The following is a 20,677-nucleotide window of genomic DNA, read 5'->3' on the forward strand; positions in this document are numbered from 1 at the left end:
TCATTTTTCTTCATTTCCTCCTTGAGGAACAATTCTAGTTTGGAAATACACTTTGGCCACCTTGCATGTATGAGATGTTCCTCCCACTGATTTTCAATGATGTTCGAGTCTGGGGACTTTGATGGCCCTCCCAGAACCTTTACTTGTCTTTCCTGGAGTTCTTCATGTTTGATTTTGAGGTTTGCTTCGAGTCGTGGTCTTGCTGGACTACCCGAGCTCTCTTCAACCTCAGTTTTTTCGACTGACTCTCGAACACTGGCCCCTAGAATCTCTCGAGGCCGGTGTTTCTTACAGTGGAAGGTAGGTACAGGTAGGTACGTAGGTCTATTCAAACATTGATAGAGTTTTTTTGTATACTTGTTGTTGGTGGATGTGAACTGTCGTCATTTTGACTTTCTCGGACAGGAACCCTTGGTTGTTAATGGCAGATAGACAGGCACACGAGCCGCAAAGACACCCGTGACTGAATGCCCACGCCTTTCCTACGACCTCAACACAACATGAAGCTTTGAAGCAGCAGAAGAACCTTGAGCAGCCTGAAGCCTGGAGCCTTGAACAATGTGCTTTGGATCGACGAAGGCAAAAATTAGCTTTTATTTTTGTTTTTCAAACAACAGGTAAAAAATGTATATTTGGAGGTAAAAAAAAGGGTGAAGCACATGTAGAGAAGAGCACCTTGCCAACTGTCAAGCATGGGTGGGTAGATTCCGTCAAATATCAAGAGATTCAAGAGGGCAATGTTGAAGTGTCAGTCCAGACATTGAAGCTGAACAAAGGTTGGGTTTTCCAGCAAGACAATAATACGAAGCAAACCTCAAAATCAAACATGAAGAACCTCCATGATGAACCTTCTTGAAGAAAAGTTAAGAAAGGCATGGAGGCATGACCTCAAAATAAATAGTAAAACTCTGGAATTATTATCCACTTGACGTCAAAGCCCCAATGAGTAAATCACCCCGGTCTGGGAATTAGTAACCATCTGTTTTCTTTTTATACTACAACAAGTACAACTATACAGTATAACCCCAGTTGCAACAGCCAGAGTTATAATTATTCGATCTTTGACCCAGTTCACCCTACTGGGGGACCGTGGGAGCTGCCCACTACAATTCAATTCCCTTAAATGTCGGTTTTGAAATGTTGAACTTTATACGGTTTAGAGGACATTAAAGACCCACCCACCTGGAAGATCAGCACTTTGAAGTTGTTCCTGTTCAGCAAATGAGTGTGGTTGGCTTCTAGGCGTTTCACCTGAACGGCTTGACGCTCCATCTTGTCACGCACCTGCAACACACACACACACACACACGCGCGCACACACGCGCACACACACACACACACAATTTTGATAATTATAAGTCAAGTATTGGGAAAGTAAATTCTGGTCACAGGCACTAAATAGTAGACTGCAGAGCGTACTACACACAGGTATAATCCAGTCCAGCTCTCCTACCTCCTTCATGGTCACGGACACCTTGCGGCTCTTGTCGAGCAGTTTGCTCACGGTGTTTGCCGTGTGGCTGTGATTCTTGGACAGCTTGGTCATGTCAGCCTGGATCCCCATGACCACACCCTCCATCTCCACCTGCCGGCCCTGCAAAAGCACAGCAATCGATCAAGTAAACAATAATAACCCATCAATAACACAACATGGTAACAAGCTTCCTGCCTCCCGCTGGAAACACCCACGTTATTCTTTCGGGGGTAAATTACGGCTTCGCAATCTGCTTAGAGGAGCATCAATCACAGCCATTCTCTCCCGAAGTCTCCCAGTTCGAAAAAAATTCCAGGATGTGCTCTCACCCCACCCTAAATATGGAGGGTGCGTTGGTTGCTGACCTGGCTACCTGGACTGACCCCTATATATCCCAGCATGCAGTTCAACAATGACGCTACAATGGAGGGAAACACTATTTGAACTAACTTCACCGACACTGGTGATGTTACTTGTTCTTATTCGGGAGGAGAACTTTGACCATGAGAGATGGCGTCAACAGAGTTCAGGAGAACACAGCACTGACAGTACAGCGAGTACAGACCTCCATCTTGTGCTGGTTCTCCTGCACGGTGTCCAGCATGTTGACCAGTTTGTCCAGCAGCGTCAAGACTGTGATGGCGTTCACGGGTCCCTGGGTCATCTTTTCGGGGTGGAAGTCGGTGGCGGTCGGCTCCACCCCTGCAGAGCTGCCGTCCTCCCCCAGTGGAGGAGCCTCGTGGCTGGGGAAGGAACCCTGCTCCTCGGCCTGGGGAACCAGCAGCTCCTGGTCCTGGTGGCTCTGGCTGCTCAGCATCTTCTGGGTCCGAACGGAAAAGCTCAAACCGCGCTGGAGAAATGGGACTGGTCCGACACACGCCAACACACCAACTCTGAAACACAGCAACACACCCTGGCTGGAACACACACTAACGCACACTCCAAAATACAGAAGCATACACTCTATACCTTCATACACACTGTAACACATTTTGAGCACACTGTAACACTTTATAAACGCACTGTTACACCTTTAAAACACACTGTAGTACACCTTAAACACACGGTAACACAGTTTAGAACTTTCTAAACTCATTGTAGCACGCTGTAACACACTTTAAACACATACTCACAGAAAGCTGCCGAGCCTCAAATCCTTCTCACTTCTCTCGTTCTCTCGCTCGTCCTCCCTCTCTCTCTTTTTCCTCTCTGTTTCTTTTCCTCAGGAAAAAACAGGAAAAATTTTCCTTTGACAAGATTCTCTCTCCACACCCAAGGAGGAGGAGCCTGTCGCTATGACGATGTGTGTGTGTGTGTATGTGTGTGTGTGTGTGTGTGTGGGAAAAATAACTCTCTCCCTCGCTGTTGGTCTCTCTCTCTCTCTCTCTCTCTCTTGTGCTCCCTCTCTCTGTTGCTCTCTCCACATCGGTCTCTCTCTCTCTCTCTCGCTCTCTCTCTCTCTGTCTCTGTTGCTCTCTCTCCACGTTGGTCTCTCTTTGTTGGTCTCTCTCTCTCTCTCTCCCTCTCTGTTGCTCTCTCTCTCTCTCCACATCGGTCTCTCTCTCCCTCTCTATCTGTTGCTCTCTCTCTCCACATCGGTCTCTCTCTGTTGGTCTCGTTCTCTCTCTTCCTCTCTGTTGCTCTCTCTCTCTCCATGTTAGTCTCTCTCTGTTGGCCTCTCTCTCTCTCTCTCTCTCTCTCCCTCTCTCTCTCCCTCTCTGTTGCTCTCTCTTTCCACGTTGGTCTCTTTCTGTTGGTCTCGCTCTCGCTTTCACTCCCCCCCCCTCTCTCTCACTCTCTCTCTCTCTCTCTCTCTCTCTCTCTCTCTCTCTCTCTCTCTCTCTTTCGCTCGCTCATGTTTGAACAGTGAAGTCATGTGGAAGTGCAGCCTCCTGTCGGGCCTCGCAGGAAAGTCTGTTTGTTGAAACCTGTTTGGAAACCTGCTCGGATTTGGAAGAAACGAAGGATTCTCCAGCGCTTCAGAACAACGGAAAAACATTTTGCACTAAAACACACTCACAACACTCTCCAAACCTCAGAGGAAACACACTCACACACACACACACACACACACACACACACACACACACACACACACACACACACACACACACACACACACACACACACACACACACACACACACACACACACACACACACACACACACACACACACACACAGCAATGAGTCTATTGTTTTGAGACAATCCATGATGTAATTTTTCCCTTCCTTTCACATTCTTTACTGTGTGTGTGTGTGTGTGTGTGTGTGTGTGTGTGTGTGTGTGTGTGTGTGTGTGTGTGTGTGTGTGTGTGTGTGTGTGTGTTCTGGTTGGAAAAGGGAAGGAGTTGGAACACACCCTTCACACAAACACACTTTTCTCCTTGCACGCCCTGCAAACAGCTGGAAAGTCATTTTTCCATGTTTAGTGGGTGAGGAGTAAAGCATTTGTTCTACTTATCAATATAGGACACATCTGTATTAAAGTGGACTGGTGGGTGGAATACACAGCACTTGCCAGAATTACATTAAAAGCGCCAACATTTTTTTCCCTGGGTCACTTGAGGTGGTTGGAATATTTTTAGTTATTTTTTTGTGAACGCTCATCCCTATCCAGTTTACTGATCACAACTAGCACAACTAGCTAAGTTCATTCACCATGGTTGCTTTTCACTTCTAGCGTCTGTGGCAGATCCTACCACCAACAATGGAAACAGCATATAGAGGAGCAGAAGCAGAACACAAATACTGTACACTGAATGGCTGTTTCTTGAAAAAGAATGAAACATGGAATTTTTCAGAGTTTTATTATTTTATTAACAATTTCTTCAATGTTTTCTTTAATTTCGGTTTTTTTGTGTGGATATTTCTTGTGTTTCTTTATATTATGTCTGAAATGGAACCAACTCTATCGATCGATCTGTTGATCAAACCACTGACTGACCAACCAACCAATCAAATACAATAATAGTTATTTCCTGTGAAGAAACACAAAGAAACAGACAGATGGATCGACAGATAAACAGATAGACAGATAGACAGATTGACAGATGTACTGATAGATAGTATTAAATGTATGAGCTATAAGAATTTGACATCCATGACATAAATACATACCCCCCAAAATACCACTTGGTTGGATTTCATTCTTTTGATACATTTTTTTAATCTCAATCAATCTACAGATCGTTATGAATCAAGCCCATTGTAATATAATATAATATAATATAATATAATATAATATAATATAATATAATATAATATATGGGGGGGGGCGGTTTAGAAAACCCCGGAAGTGGTAGAACAACCCGGAAGTGATAGTGCGGGTCAGCTGACAGCCAGTAAGCGTTAGCTTTGTCAAACAACAACAGTACCAGAGGCCGTCTGGGGCTTCGGGAGTTCGGTGCAGCATGGCGTTCATCACCGCTACCTGGAACCCGCTGGGTGAAGCTTTCTACAGGTCAACCGCGGGAGTTTGAAAGTGTTAAAATGTTAAACAGCCGCAGCACTAGTAGTATTATGAACGCTAAGTAGCAACACTGCTGTGATCATATGACAAGGCTGGCTAGGGTTTGCCGCATCATAACAAACAGTGCAGTGTCTCTCTCTCTCTCTGTCTGTCTGTCTGTCTGCCTGCCTGCCTGCCTGCCTGCCTGCCTGTCTGTCTGTCTGTCATACATGTCTGTAATTTATTTTAGAGTGTTTTTGCAATATTTGGCTCATTAAGCCACACGAAGCTCTTGTTTTTAACACTTTCACCCGAGAGACGATTCATCAAACACGTTATTTTTTATTTTCCTTCCTTTCTTCCCTCCATCCTTCCACCCTTCTCTTCTTTCCACTCTTCCTTCTCCTCCTTTCCTACCTTCCTTTCTTCCTTCCTTGTTTTCATCCTTCCTTCTCCTCCTCCTTTCAACCTCCCTACCCTCTCTTTCCTCACTAGTGGTCAATCAATTCTCATCGGATGAAACAATGTTGTTTTCTAAATAAGTGATGATGAGAAGATGGACTCAAATTTCTCACAATATGAACCTTTCCATTAAATCCACATCGTGTGTGTGTGTGTGTGTGTGTGTGTGTGTGTGTGTGTGTGTGTGTGTGTGTGTGTGTGTGTGTGTGTGTGTGTGTGTGTGCACCCAGGAAGGTGGAGTTATATGAAATGTCTTGGAGTCTGCGAGACGGTCTCAGGGACTGTCTGGTTGCTGCAGCTCCTTATGGGGGACCGATAGGTGAGTCTGTCTGTCTTCCTCTGTTTGTTTGGGTGGATAATTAAATAAATATATATATATATATATATATATATATAACAGTACAATAAGTTATTAATTGTATGGTTATGTGTGTGTGTGTGTGTGTGTGTGTGTGTGTGTGTGTGTGTGTGTAGCTCTGCTGAAAGGACCCCACAGACGCTCTCCGAGCGTCAGACCTCAGCTGGACATTTACTCTGCTGCTGGAGCCAGCATGGCCAGCCTGACGGTATACACACACACGCGCACACTAGTACACGTACACATTGTCAGTTAATATAGTGTAGTATTGTTATCTCTCTACCGCCACCTACCTCTAGCACCTACTCCTTTTTTCTTCCTCCCCCTCTTCTCTTTTCTTCTGCTTTTCCTTTCCTCTCTACCCTTCCTGCTCATCTCCTCTCGTCTTCCCACACTCTCCAGTGGAAGAGTGGTCCAGTGGTTCAGCTGGGATGGACGGTGTCTGATGAGTTGTTGTGCATCCAGGAAGACGGAACAGTGCTCGTCTACGACCTCTCGGGGGAGTTCAAACGCCACTTCAGCATGGGCCAGGTGTGTGTGTAGTGTATGTGTATGCGTGCATGTGTGCGTGTGCAAATGCACATATACGTGCATGATTATCCTGTTACATGGCTTAGGAAATAGAACCCAATTGCGGAGACAGGGCTGGAGGCAAATATGATTAAAAAAATATACATATCATAATAATCATGGAATGGTCTTTACTGACACAACACAAGAAACAGAAATAATAAAAATGGAAAACCAGACTCAAAAAACTATGATAAATTGACTCAGTTGTGCTCCACAATGGATGAAAACGTCGCCATATTGCCTTTTACTTTTTACAAGGCAAAAATTAATGATGAGAAGATTTGAACAAAATTCTTCCCTGACAATTGTTGAAAACGAAAAATATAACCTAAAATTACAAGACATAGAATGTAAATGTTGCAGTAATAAAACAAATAAATACATTAAAGTATCATTTTTTAAAACCTTATTTAATTTATATTTAATTAAATCTAATCCCCCCCACTTAGGAGTTGGTCCAGTCTCAGGTGGTGGAAGCTAAAGTCTTTCATTCGCCATACGGTACGGGCGTTGCCGTGGTAACGGCCTCATCTCGCTTCACATTGGCGACGAACATCGACGACCTCAAGCTGAGGAGGCTCCCCGAGGTGCCAGGTGTGTGTGTGTGTGTGTGTGTGTGTGTGTGTGTGTGTGTGTGTGTGTGTGTGTGTGTGTGTGTGTGTGTGTGTGTGTGTGTGTGTGTACTAATAATAATATTTATAATAATAGTGATAACAAAAATAATTATTCATTTTCTTAATAAAAAAAATCTTCCATCAATTGTACATGGAAAAAGAAAAATCTGTTTCTTAAACATACTTAATTAAGTACCTAATAAAGTACTTACTACCTGTGGAATAACTGCGCAGTGTATTGTAAAACTTGTGGTGTAGTGTGCAGAATTTACGGAACGGACTCGGCATAAATGGAATATAATATTTATAAGTATGTTTTCATTAGTGTTTAATCACATGAAAATAAGAATTGTTGTGTTTTTATTACCTTAGAATGAGCTGTTTTTATCTACATGGGCGCTGGTACGCTTCACGGAAGCCACCATGTTGCACCGTCATGTTTCTTCTTCAGTAGCCCAGAACGGACAAACAAGAGAGGGCCTTTCGCGTCATGTTGCGTCATGTTGCGCCGCTATGGGGAGAGACCTTCAGTTGGTTGTGATCTGCAACCTCACCGCTAGAAGTCACTAAATTCTACACACTGCACCTTTAATAAAACTAATTGTAGACATTGCAATAATTTAGTAAAAACATAGAATTTTTTGTATTTTTTGGAGCTTATAGAGCTTATTGTGCGTAATCACCGGGTGTCATGACATTTCACTGCATATATGTATGACCGTATGTGTATGTATGTGACAAATAATTTCTTGAACTTGAACTTATAGCTTCTACCTTGCTCACTGATATCCATCCCTATAGTATTGTATTCATATTTATTCATTCCTTACCCTTATTTGTACCCATAACCTTACTAGCAATGAGCCTCCTACCTTTAATTGAAATTATCCTGTGCTTAGAATCACTTTTTGCATATGCTGTATATTTTTGCACACTTGGCCTTTTCTTAGTTTTAATTTTCACTAATCCCTCGTCTATGAAAACGTGCTTGGTGACGTTAACAGAGTCTGACTGCTGATTGTGATGAACTTGCTGTGTATCCTCCAGGCCTCCAAGGGGCGCCGTCCTGCTGGGCCGTGTTGACTCAGGACAGACAGACTAAAGTGCTGCTCGCCAGTGGAGCCGACCTCTTCATCCTGGACAGCACTTCCTGTTTGGCTGTGGTGAGGCAAGCACACACACACACACACACACACACACACACACACACACACACACACACGTATCATATTTAATGAGTATGTAGAGAATATCTGTTTAGTAATCAATGATTATTTCTGTGTACTCAGTCTCCCCCGGGCCTCAGTGTCCCTTGCAGCAGCTTCGTCAACATGGCCGTTTCATTCAGTTACAAATATCTAGCTCTGGTCACTGACACGGGACACCTGTGGACCGGGACGGCCAACCTGCAGGTCAGTGAGGGTGAATCCACCCCGGATGAAAGGGTGAGTGAGTGAGAAGGAGGGAGGGGTTAGTTGGGGTGAAGGGATTAGTGGGGATGACACGGTTATTTGTAATGAAAGGCTCCATGAAAGGATGAATGCTTAATGAAAGCGTGAGTATTAATGAAAGGGTGAATGGCTGATGAAATGAATGTTTGCAGTAGATTTTCTTTGTTTCGTTTTCAGGAGAAACTGAGTGAGGTCGACACCAAAATCAGAAGTCCACCCAAACACATTGTCTGGTAACCTGTCTGTCACTCTGTCTGCCTGTCTCACTGTCTGTCTGTCTGCCTGTCTCACTGTCTGTCTGTCTACCTGTCTCATTGTCTGTCTCTGTTCTATTCCAGGTGTCGCAGACCAAAGAGTCAGCAGCCCTCTGTGGTGTTGATGTTTGAACAGCTTCTCCTAGTGGCAGGAGTCTGCAACGACACCATCCAGTAATACCACGATTGTAGAATGATACTATACAATAGTATCTACAGTGATACTACAGTGATATTTATATGGTCGAGTTCAGGGGATTCCTTATAATTGTTTGGAGTGCAAAATTAGGTTCCAATTATACTTTCTTTTTTTTTTATTTGATATAACTTAAAGTGTATTAGAAAAAAGACAAGGTATTAAAAAATGTCAAGGAAAAAAAAGACTGTGCCATGTAGTTTGTGTGAAGTGTAAAATTAGGCTACACAGAGAAACTTTGCTGGCAAAAAGTGTAAAGCACATTTTTTGTCCTAAAACAAAAATGAATCTATAGCATTTCAAAATAGAAAAGAAAATAATTATTTATAATTTCAATAGAATTTATTGATAATAATTTTGCTTGCAATTCCTTTCGGGCCCCTTAGGAGTGGCAGAGGGCAGACCCCATTTTGGGAACCCCTAGTACTGCTGACAGTCATAGTACTGCTGACAGTCATACTGCTGTCCTACTATGTGTTCGTCTGAGTGCTGTTGACCTTTGTCGTTGACCTTTGGCATCCAGGTTCCCTCTGGACGAGGAGAGTGTGTGCGTAGCGGAGCTGGACGGAGTTCGCATCGTGGGCCCTACAAGACACCACCTACTGCAGGAAGTTCCTCTGGTCTGCGACGACATCTTCAGGATCGCCTCCATGTCACCTGGAGCCCTGCTGCTGGAGGCACACAAGGAGTACCAGGTCTGTCTGACTGCCTACCTGTCTGTCTGCGTCCTGTCTGTCTGACTGATTTTCCATCTGTCTTACTACCTGTCTAACTACATGTCTGACTACCTGACTGTCTTTCTGTCTCACTGAGTGCTTCAGTCTGTCTCACTGACTCTCTCTCTCTCTCTCTCTATCTCTCTCTCTCTCTCTCTCTCTCTCTCTCTCTCTCTCTCTCTCTCTCTCTCTCTCTCTCTCTCTCTCTCTCTCTCTCTCTCTACCTCCCCTACAGAAGTCCAGTCAGAAGGCAGATGAGTACTTGAGGGAAATCAAGGAGCAAAGCATGCTGGGAGAAGCCGTGCGACAGTGTGTGGAGGCCGCGGGTCACGAGCACGACCCCGACACCCAGAAAGCTCTTCTCCGGGTGCGTGCGTGCGCGCACACACACACACACACACACACACACACACACACACACACACAATAATATAATACAATATAATGTGATATGATAATAATATAAATACATTTCTTATGTTGTAATTATGTCTTGTGTCCACCAGGCGGCGTCCTTTGGGAAGTGTTTCCTCACCAACTTCAGTCCAGAACACTTTGTGTCAGTTTGCAGAGACCTGCGAGTCCTGAACGCTGTGAGGGATCCTGCTGTGGGCATCCCACTCACACACACACAGTATCCTTTGATAAAATAACAATAATAATAATTATTATTATAATAATAATAATAATAATAATAATAATAATAATAATAATAATACACACTGTAATAATACATGCAGTGTCCCTTTAATTTAATAATACATACAAATAATAATACATGCCGCTCTACAAGTCGCTCTAAGTCGACATACAATCTGGCATGTTAAAAGTGATGGCCGGTTGTCGTCTTGACTTTGATTTCCCCAGATACAAACAGATGACCGTCCAGGTGCTGATTGACAGGTGAGCTGGACCAATCAGAGCGTTGTTGTTATTATATCACTATCGCTCTGTATGATACTTTTGGGATGTCTTTGATTTAAATAAAGAGAACTGTAAAGACACAGGTATTTATATTTAGATCACAAAACAAATTCCAGGGGAGAACGTCTCTTTTCCCATTGTCCACCAGAATTATTTTTTACTTCGTAAACTAGTTGAAAATCGGTCAAAGTTTTAATAAATTATAATAATCAAGAAATCCCAGTACAAATGAAATTGTCAGCCAGATTTAATTCTAATCACAATTATTTGAGCTGTTCACACTCAAATAGCAAAATCGTTTGATTCTTTAATTATATATGTATATATTGTTGTGTGTGTTTGTTGCGTGTGTTGTGTGTGTTCAGGCTGGTGTATCGCCAGTTGTATCCCCTGGCTGTAGAAATCTGTCGGTACCTGAAGACTCCGGAATATCAAGGAGTCAGTCGCATCCTCAAGCACTGGGCCTGCTGCAAGGTACTGTCATGCTGCTAATCACACTGTGGCTCTGTGGAATACGCCATTCTGATTGGTCGATAGCAGCAATAGGCGGTTAGGTATTTCCGAATTACAACCACCGACCTGTTAAAGACCGACCGCTGCCAGGGCAACCGCTTCACCTGGTGCCATGTCCCTCCGCCTACATGCTATTGCTAGATAGTGGCTCCATGTTGTGATGCTGCATTGAAACTACAATGGAAGACTTGAAGCGATGAATGCGGAAATGTTAAATTTCACATTGATAACAGTAAATAGATGCATCGTATGTACACAACAACATTAAACCCTGTTCAGACTACACAATATTTGCCCGGATCTGATGTTGCAGACACATTTCTGAGATGGGGGACAAAAAGTTTGACGTCTTTGTCAATGTTTGGCCGATGTTTTCAAGCTTGTTAAGAAAAACCTCGGGAGCTTCAGCTTAGTGACAAAGATCGTATCATTTTAAATAGCTTTGGGAGATCGGCAACCAAAGCCGCCGACGACCTAGCAGAAGCAGCAGCCAACGAGCCAGTGAGAGCGCAAGAGGGAGCCAGTGGGGGGGTAGGGTAGTAGTAATATAGAAGTGTATATGGAGGGCATGTGATGTACTTTCAAATAAAGGGATATTCAATATTTTTGTTTGTCTGTGGGCACCTTTTGCTATGTCGCAGTGGACTAGTTTTCTCAGTGGAAGCTCTTAAACACAGATTTAAACATCCGTCTAAATGTAGTCATTTATTCAGTGAGTAGCCATGTAATAATAAGCATAAGCATATTTTTCCGGGAATGACCGGCTGGCTCACATTATCTCTTCCATATGCAATACTGAGAAACAGCTAATTGCTCGGATACGTCTTCTCCTTTGAACATCGATCTGTGGAACAACCGGTATTATAGTTTGTGTGTACTGTGTGCAGGTGCAGCAGAAGTCTCAGTCTGATGACGTCATAGTGATGGCGGTCAGCGCTCGACTCGCCGACGTCCCAGGAATCTCCTACTCGCACATCGCGTCCAAGGCCTACCAATGTGGGCGCACAGAGCTGGCCATCAAGGTACCACGCAGTTCTACTACTACACATAGTATGTATACACAGCACAATAAATACGCTCCGATATATACACTACATCAGTGTTTTTCAACCACTGTTCCGCGAGAGTTCGCCAATGCATAAATAATGGAACTAGCTCTTGTGTTGCAAGATCCAAATTGCAAGGCCGCACTCATTCATCTCATTCAGCAGTTCCAGCAAAACAGCAGCTCCTGTGTTCATCAGAGCAAGTTTCACACTAAAAGTGACGACTATTTGTCACGATGAGAGTTTCCAGATTTGGTTCTTGACGAGTCACTTAGTAAAAAACAGTTGTTCCATTTTTTACGACTCTTGGTTCCTTCGGTTCAGTCGGTGTAACGCACAGCGAGCTAGGACTTCCTGAGCAGGGAAACAAGAGGAGGAACAGTTGGTTTAGCTCTGATTGTGAATGGAATTCCCACAAGAATCATTTCATTCTATCAAAAGGATTTATTTTGGTGGAATAAGAAATGTAAATCAGTCATATTGAATATAAATTGTGCCAAATGCCTTTTTTTTGCCTTGGACTCCAGTTTAGTCAGTCATTATTTTCTTTTGATGGAGTGACTCCCAAGCCATTTAAAATATTTGCAGCACTTGCATTGTTCTTCCTGTGCTTTTGTTTACTGAAGTAAGCATTTTACTACAGTAGCATATTTTCTGTCTCTCCAGTTGTTGGACTATGAGGCTCGCTCGGGGGAGCAGGTTCCCCTGCTGCTGAAGATGAAGCGCAGTCAGCTGGCTCTGAGCAAAGCCATCGAGAGCGGAGACACTGACCTGGGTACAAATACACACAAAGTACACGCTTAATACACGTACATACAATTATTGATTACATTTTAAATATTTACTGTGTGTGTGTGTGTGTGTGTGTGTGTGTGTGTCAGTGTACACAGTAGTGAGTTACCTGAAGAACGAGATGAACAGAGGAGATTTCTTCATGACGCTGAGAAACCAGCCGGTCGCTGCCAGCCTGTATCGCAAGGTACCTCTTCCTCACCTAGTACAGCTGACTGGGAGCTTTCCAGCACTACCACAGTCTTCTACTGGCAGACATCCAGTACAACCACAGTCTGTTACTGGTGGACCCTGGGAGCTGCCCAGTACAACCACAGTCTGTTACTGGTGGACGCTGAGAGCTGCCCAGTACTACCACAGTCTTCTACTGGTGGACACTGGGAGCTGCCCAGTACAGCCACAGTCTGCTACTGGTGACACTGGGAGTTGGTTGCATGCTGGGAACTCTCAGCCAATCAGATCTCTTATTATGTTGAGCCAGTCATCTTCTCGGGCTGGGTTAAAAATACAAAACCTGATATATGGAATATGGTTCATTTATATTGTTTAAATCTCTGGATCTATTAGAAAATTGTCACATCGATACTTTATTTGGAAGTTATTTAACCATTATTTAAGCACTTAAATTAGTCACTTTTTCCCTTGTCTTGTAATTATAGATATTTAAACATCACTAAATTCATTAATCAATCACTAAAGGAATGTAGAATCGACACAAAGGAAGTATATTTCAAGTCAAATAATATTGTTCGATGGCACGTTGTCAACTGAAAACAGACTCTAAAGCTGTGAACTGCAGAGCAGTTATTCCCTCTTTTGCTTATAATTGGCTGTATTCCTAATTAAGTATCCTACGTATTTCTAATGATGCAAGCAAAATCTAAAAAAAATGAACAAATTGAAAATCAAAGTGAGAGAGTGACCCCGTGTTCCTGAGAGAAAAGTGCTTTTTCTTTGAAGGGGTGTGTGTGTGTGTGTGTGTGTGTGTGTGTGTGTGTGTGTGCGTGTGCGTGTGTGTTCTGGTTGGGAAAGGGAAGGAGTTGGAACACACCCTTCACACAAACACACTTTTTCCCCTGCACACCCTGCAAACAGCTGGAAAGTCATTTTTCCATGTATAGTGGGTGAGGAGTAAAGCATGTTTTCTACTTGTCAATATTGGACACATCTGTATTTAAGTGGAAATCCACCAGATCGTCTACGTTGGGTGGAATGCACAAGTTTAACCTGAATTGACCAGAATTCCATTAGAAATTGCAACTTTTCTTTTGCTAAATATCCCAACCACCTCAAGTGTTTTTTTGGGGTTTTTTTTTTTTGTGAATGCTCATCCATATCCCCAGTTGATAATAAGCTAATTCACCATGGCTACTTTTCACTTGTGCATGTGGCGGACCCAGCCACCAACAATGGAAACTGCATAAATAGGAGCAGAAGCAGAACACAATTATTGTACATTGAATGGCTGTATCTTACAAAGTGACAGGTTAAAAAACAAAAAGTATGAGAAATGGGATTTTTCAGATAGGTTTTTTTTTTTTTTTTTTTTGTTTTTTTTTGTAGTTCTGTAAACTGCAGGAGCAGGAAACTCTGAAGGATCTGTACAACCAGGACGACGACCATCAGGAGCTGGCCAACTACTACGTCACCGCCAGCTACAGAGAGAAGGTCTGGATGATGTTATGATATGATGGAAGATTTCCATAGAGTGTGGTGATAGCAAATAAATTACACTTACTCTGAGAGAAGGTCATCTAACTGTCTCTCTCTCTCTCTGTCTCTCCAGCGTCTGGAGTCCCGTCTTTCTCTCTTGCAGAGCGCTGTAGATGAATACAACAAGGCCAAGAATGAATTTGCTGCCAAGGTCTAATACACACTGTCTGTCCGTCCGTCCGTCCGTCCGCCCCCCTTAAAATGAAGCCTCGAGCAACCTAACTAGGATGTATCACATGGTTCCTACTGTAGTAAGACAGTTCTCAGTGGGCATGCTACCTGAAACTGCTTCCTAATTAGGAAGCAGTTTAGGAAGCAGTTTCAGGATCCTACCTGGGTACAATAATTGCTCCTTAGCTTCGTTCCTTTGTTAGTTATGTTCCTCCCTAGCTAGGATGTATCCTTGCTCCCTAGCTAGGAAGCACCCCTGCTCCCTAGCTAAGAAGTATCCTTGCTGCCTACATATCGAGGAAGTATCATCACCCATAGACTACTACACAACTACACAGTTCTTTTTCTCACTTGTATTTGTCTTGGACACGTAGCGGTGTTCACACTGCACTACTACTACTATTACAATACTACTACTATACTAAACTATTACTTCTATACTATTACACTGCTACTCCTACTGTACTACGTGATCCTACACTCGGTGAGCGGCGAGAGACAGCCGCTGTCTCGCGCAAACACATGCAAGACCTGACAACATTTGAGTATTTTTTCCATGTGACTTTGCCAAAAGTAAACAAAACGAACTCATGGGGCTTCATTCTGAAGAAAGGTTTTGCTGTTGTAGTTGCGTGTCATGCTCATTTCTTTTGTACTAACAAAAGAAAAAAAAAATGACATTATGTAAATCTGGAGGGGGGGCAGGTTTGGAAACGTGGACTACATGGATTCATTCTGCAGTTGGAGGTTATTTATTATAAATGATTATAAATTATGTCCTAAATAGCTGAAATGCAATATTCCTTTATTTTAATTTACATTGCATGCATTCCATATACACTTCTATATTACCCATCCCCGTGGTTTCCCATCGCCTGTGTCTTGCGCTCTCATTGGCTGTAGCGCGTCGCTGCCATCAGGGCCGGTCACTTTTCACATTACAGGGTTTGGACTCCCCGACAGGTCTGGATATTTAGCCCGCAAGATACTGCTCGGGCTTCTGCAACACATTGGCGAGCGTCCAGAAAACTCTCCGCGAGTAGAAAATCAGGCTGCAATTGTGTCGTCTGAACTCAGCCTGACTCGGAAGGGTACTCACTCCCGAACTTGGAAGTATCGTTGCTCCGCAGCTAGGCGGTATCATTGCATCCTACCTAGGAAGCATCATTACAATGCTCCCTCTCTCTCAGGCCACAGAAGAAGACATGCGTCTCCTGCGTTTCCAGAGGAAGTTGGACGATGAAAAGGGGGCTGAGCTGTTGGGGCTGTCTCTGCAGGTGAAGCAATCAGATACTCAATCCCCCTCTTTTCCTAATCACTTTTTAAGGTCGGTGTTGTTTAAAAACACGAAATTCAAGGTCATATGCTCTGAAATACAAACAAGGACGGAATAATGTTTTGTGTTATTTAGCTATAATAAGCGATGCGTTCATAACCTTCCTAAGGCGGCATCACTTCCTGTTTCCCCAGGCGACCATGGAGGCTCTGCTGGCGTCGGGGCTCCACAAGCAGGCGGAACACCTTTACCGGGACTTCAAAGTCCCCGATAAGAGGCGCGTGTTTAAAATATAATATAATAAAAGTACGGCTGTCAAACACTTAAAATAATTAATGCTGATTTATCGTATCATATTGGTGTGATTTATAGTGATTCATTTCATTCTTGGCTTGCCTCAGATTTGACCCTGAAGAAAGCACTGCATTAAGTTAAAACTATCATTTGATTATTGAGAAGAGAAACACAAAATAATCTTTTTCATGTATTTAATTACAATTTTATTATCTTCCTTTGCACCGAGTCAGTTGCTAAGACAAACAGGCCTGTTTACATGAAATGCTTCACTAAAACATAGAAAATAATAAAATAAAAAAACATAAATTAATAAAATGTATACTAATAATTTTGCTGCGGAGCCTCAATTCCCATCTGGCCGCGGACCCCAGATTGGGGGAACCCATGGATATAAAACAAAATTTGTGTGTAACATGAATCAGAATCAGAATCAGAAATACTTTAATAATCCCAGGGGGAAATTACTTAAATCCTTTTATATATTAACATTTGTAATTCAATTGTTGGTTAAAAAGTGTTGTAGTCAATGAGTTTTAACACTTTGATAACTGTGTTGTGTAACTTTGTCTAACAACTTTGTAGATGTCCCAAAGAAGCTGTTGAAACAGATCTCAGCTCTGCCGTTGTCTGTAAAGCAAAACTGAACGATGTTAAAAATGTGAACTTTGACATCTGCATTAACATTGACAGCCTTAAATGTAATTTAGTATAATGTAATGTGATGTCTGTCTGTCTCTAGGTATTGGTGGCTCAAGCTCCGCTCATTGGCAGAGAAGGAGGAGTGGGAGGAGCTAGAGAAGTTCTCCAAAAGCAAGAAGTCTCCCATTGGCTACCTGGTATCAAGCTCCGCCCACAAATGTTTGACAGATAAAAAATAATATGAATGAATAATTAATAATAGATAATTAGTACACAAAAAATCAGACTTTTTCTCTCTTTATTTATTCCCTTCTCTTTCAGCCCTTTGTAGAAGTGTGCATTAAACGACAGAATAAGTACGAGGCGAAGAAGTACATTTCCAAGGTCACGCCTGAACACAAAGTCAAAGCGCACCTGGCAGTGGGGTAAGCTGTCTGTCTGTCTGCATGCCTGTTTATCTGTCTCTCTGTTTGTTTACCTGTCCGTCTGTCTGTATATTAAATAGCGTTAAAGTGATGATCATTATTCCCTCTAGTATTGATACCCTTATTGATAAATGATAGAACATACAACTCTGTTGTAGCATTCCACCCTCATATAAGTAACTTCTATTTTTATTTGCATCTACATACACTTTCATTTCAGTTCACTTTACTGTTCACTTTACTCCAAATTTTGTAAATTTTCTCTGCTTGCTGTTCCTAATTTTCTTAAATGTTCCTAAAAAATTAAAATATATATATTTCTAAGCCCTAGAATGCATGCAAAAAATTTTTTAGTTTTTTTTCTTGCTCTTTTTCAAACAAATTTTTTTATTTTATTATTTTATATTAACTTGGTGTGTTTCTTAATTTGTTTAATTAAATATTAATTACATAAGTTGTACAAACTTATAAATAATTACACTTTAATTTTAACACTTTTCTTTTCTAAATTTATTTTAGTTACAAAACAAGTAAAAAAAACAATAAAAAAAAAAAATCTTGTTTGAACTTGTTTTGATAGTATTGATATTTGAATAATGTTAATGTTTTTTCCTCTACACTAGGGACCTGGAAGGAGCAGCGGAAGCCGCCATCGAGAGGCGGAGCGAGGCAGAGCTGGGGGCGGTGCTTTCCCGATGCTCCACCTCCACAGACCGACTTCTGATCGACAGGCTGAACCGAGCCAAGATGGCTGCCGCCAAAAAGTGACCTGCAAAGTCTTGTTGTTGCTAATTGCAGCGTGGCTTGTGTCATTTCATCTGCTGAAGTAAATTATGTTGTAAAGCAAAAACACGGTAAATCAGAATGTTTTGTCAAAGTAATATGTCTGTAACATGTGTGTAACGTGTCACAATAAATCATGGATGAACTCACGGTGTTATTAAGTATATCTATCTATCAATCTATCTATCTATCTATCTATCTATCTATCTATCTATCTATCTACCTATCGATCTATCTATCTATCTATCTATCTATCTATCTATCTATCTATCTATCTATCTATCTATCTATCTATCTATCTATCTATCTATCTATCTATCTATCTATCTATCTATCTATCTCTCTATCTATCTATTTATAAGGTGACATCCTGGAGTCTACCACTGGGTTGATGGTCATGTATAATTTGACCCGTAGAACAACTGTCAGTTGGTGTGCACGGGACGCTGCAGTTTCATGTTTGTCTCGTGACACCCAAAGCAGCTTTCAAGTCCACCTGAGTTATAAAAAATATATATAATGTTTAAATAGTAATTCACATTATCAGTTATGTGTTCATGAACATATTCCGTATTGTACCGATGTGTGTTTGAGCAGTGAAAGCAGATAGAACTTTTAATTTACTTCTGTTTATTTTGCCATGAGCTGACGGGCGTGTGGACAGTAGGTGCATCACTTATCCAGTAAGGTACTTTTTTAAAATTGTTTATCTAAATGGTGTAGCTGTTTACTTAGCAAAATAAATTACACATAATAAATGTAATAATAATAATAATAATAAAAGCATTCTATGCTGACGTATAAATAACCTAGTCTTGCTATCCGTCCCTTAAAATAAAATAAAACGATGTGTTCCTTATTTTATCGATAGATTAAGAGACGTTTTTCATTAAAAAATAGCCTAATCATGAAAAATGATGCTCTGGTCATTTTCCAAGGATCAATGATATTGAGCACGTATCTTGGCTGTATCTCATTGCTGCTCATTTGCATAAAGTTGAAGTCGCTCAACTTTCCTCGTCTCTGTGAAGCCGTGAGCTTGTGATAAAAGACAATTGTCTGTCAGTAGCTCACTGCAGAATCAGAACCTCTACTTTTAACAGCAGTGACACTATAGACCCCACATTCCAAATGCTCTTTGGTTTCGGTAGGAAATGGTCTCTGACGTGTACTGGGCCACCTGCGTGTCTGACAGGTGATCAGCCAACTGGCTCAATCTGGCCTCTCTCACTTTTCCACCAAACTGTCCAACCTGAGCTGTCCCTCTTATGTACTCATTCTCAATCCTGTCCATCCTTGTCACTCCCAATGAAAATCTCAACATCCTCAACTCTGCCACCTCCAGTTCAGCCACCTGCCTTTTTGTCAGTGCCACCGCCTCTAAACCGAATAACACAGCTGGTCTCACTTCCGCCTTGTAGACCTTCCCCTTCACTCTTGCTGGAACCCTTCTGTCACAGATCACGCCGGACACTCTTCTCCACCCACTCCACCCTGTGATTGGAAAAAACAGTGTTTATAACAAATCAATGAATAACAAGCCATGAGAAGGTTGATGTGAAAGCGTCTTCAAGTGAAAGTCCTCAACCTAAAGAGGAAGGATGAAACACACTTTTAATACATCATTTAAGAGACTATGCAGTATTTAAGTGATAGTAAATGTATTATTATTATTATTATTATTATTATTATTATTATTATTATTGTATAAAATTATTCAAATCTAATCTCCTAAAATATTGAGGCTCTAGTAGATCAACTACCTCAACTGTCCACCAAGAGATTCAGTGTTTTACAAACACTATAAAATAGTGACAAATCGAATTTAACGCAAGACAAGGAATATTGATTTATGAAGCACATTTCATACACAATACACACCTTAAAAATTAACTCACGTTTTCAAACTTTTTACCAGTCAATGTACACCTCAGACTCACCTGTAAGCCTCTCCGCGCTGGAAGATTTTTTTTAAGATCCTGCATGTCCCCTCTATAGATCCGGGGACAGCTGCTGAACTGGAGGATGACCTCTCAGCCGCGGAGATAGCACCAGCCATTAGGTCTATGCAAAGTGGCAAATCTCCGGGGCCAGACCGTTACCCCACAGAATTCTTCCAAAAATTCTCAGACCAACTCTTCCCTTTATTACCGTCAGTCTTTGAAGAATCGCTTTCATTGAAACCCCCGACCTCCAACCATGCGCCAGGCAGTTATCCCTCCAATCCTCAAGTAAGACGCTTGGAGTGGGTCCTCCCCTCCATCACATCTTCTGCCCAAACAGGTTTTTATTAAGAACTGCCGTTCTGTTTTTAACATCAGACGTCTTTTGAATATACTTTACGGCCCTTCTCCAACAGGTGCGCCAGAGGTGGTGCTTTCACTAGGTCATGAAAAGGCATTCGACCGGGTGGAGTGGGGCTATCTTTTCGGCACACTGGAGAGGTTTGGATTTGGGCGCAAGCTCATATCATGGATCAATCTCTTACATACATCTCGGATGGCTGCCGTGTGCACAAACAATAATCTTTCCACCTACTTTGAGCTCCA

The 20,677-nt window shown here is 42.1% G+C and overlaps 2 protein-coding genes across 3 annotated transcripts in view; one reads left to right on the forward strand and one right to left on the reverse strand.

Annotated features, from left to right (window-relative positions):
* cavin2b (caveolae associated protein 2b) overlaps positions 1 to 2,756 on the reverse strand; it is a 6,650-nt gene extending 3,894 nt beyond the window's left edge. Inside the window, exons 1-4 of one of the 2 annotated variants that reach the window (XM_080024034.1) lie at positions 2,608 to 2,756; positions 2,040 to 2,367; positions 1,454 to 1,594; positions 1,183 to 1,284 (exon numbers count right to left, since the gene is read on the reverse strand). In XM_080024034.1, the coding sequence (XP_079880160.1) occupies positions 1,183 to 1,284; positions 1,454 to 1,594; positions 2,040 to 2,291 (495 nt within the window). In that variant the 5' untranslated portion in view covers positions 2,292 to 2,367; positions 2,608 to 2,756. Of the gene's footprint in view, positions 1 to 1,182; positions 1,285 to 1,453; positions 1,595 to 2,039; positions 2,368 to 2,603 lie in introns of both variants that reach the window. The other variant, XM_080024035.1, reaches the window with a different exon arrangement.
* Positions 2,757 to 4,813: 2,057 nt separating this feature from the next.
* Positions 4,814 to 18,222, forward strand: vps16 (VPS16 core subunit of CORVET and HOPS complexes). Its single transcript, XM_079996652.1, has 24 exons — positions 4,814 to 4,937; positions 5,618 to 5,706; positions 5,862 to 5,953; positions 6,148 to 6,276; positions 6,768 to 6,912; positions 7,980 to 8,095; positions 8,222 to 8,344; positions 8,561 to 8,616; positions 8,722 to 8,811; positions 9,357 to 9,528; positions 9,785 to 9,916; positions 10,056 to 10,183; positions 10,417 to 10,452; positions 10,839 to 10,947; positions 11,874 to 12,008; positions 12,699 to 12,807; positions 12,914 to 13,011; positions 14,388 to 14,492; positions 14,611 to 14,688; positions 15,899 to 15,985; positions 16,179 to 16,261; positions 17,021 to 17,117; positions 17,242 to 17,345; positions 17,969 to 18,222. Exons 1-24 carry the CDS (start codon positions 4,888 to 4,890, stop codon positions 18,111 to 18,113), a joined length of 2,508 nt encoding a protein of 835 aa, XP_079852778.1. The 5' UTR covers positions 4,814 to 4,887; the 3' UTR covers positions 18,114 to 18,222.
* Positions 18,223 to 20,677: the final 2,455 nt, after the last annotated feature.

Source organism: Zeus faber (genome assembly GCF_960531495.2).
Source record: "Zeus faber genome assembly, chromosome: 2".
Lineage (NCBI taxonomy): Eukaryota > Metazoa > Chordata > Actinopteri > Zeiformes > Zeidae > Zeus > Zeus faber.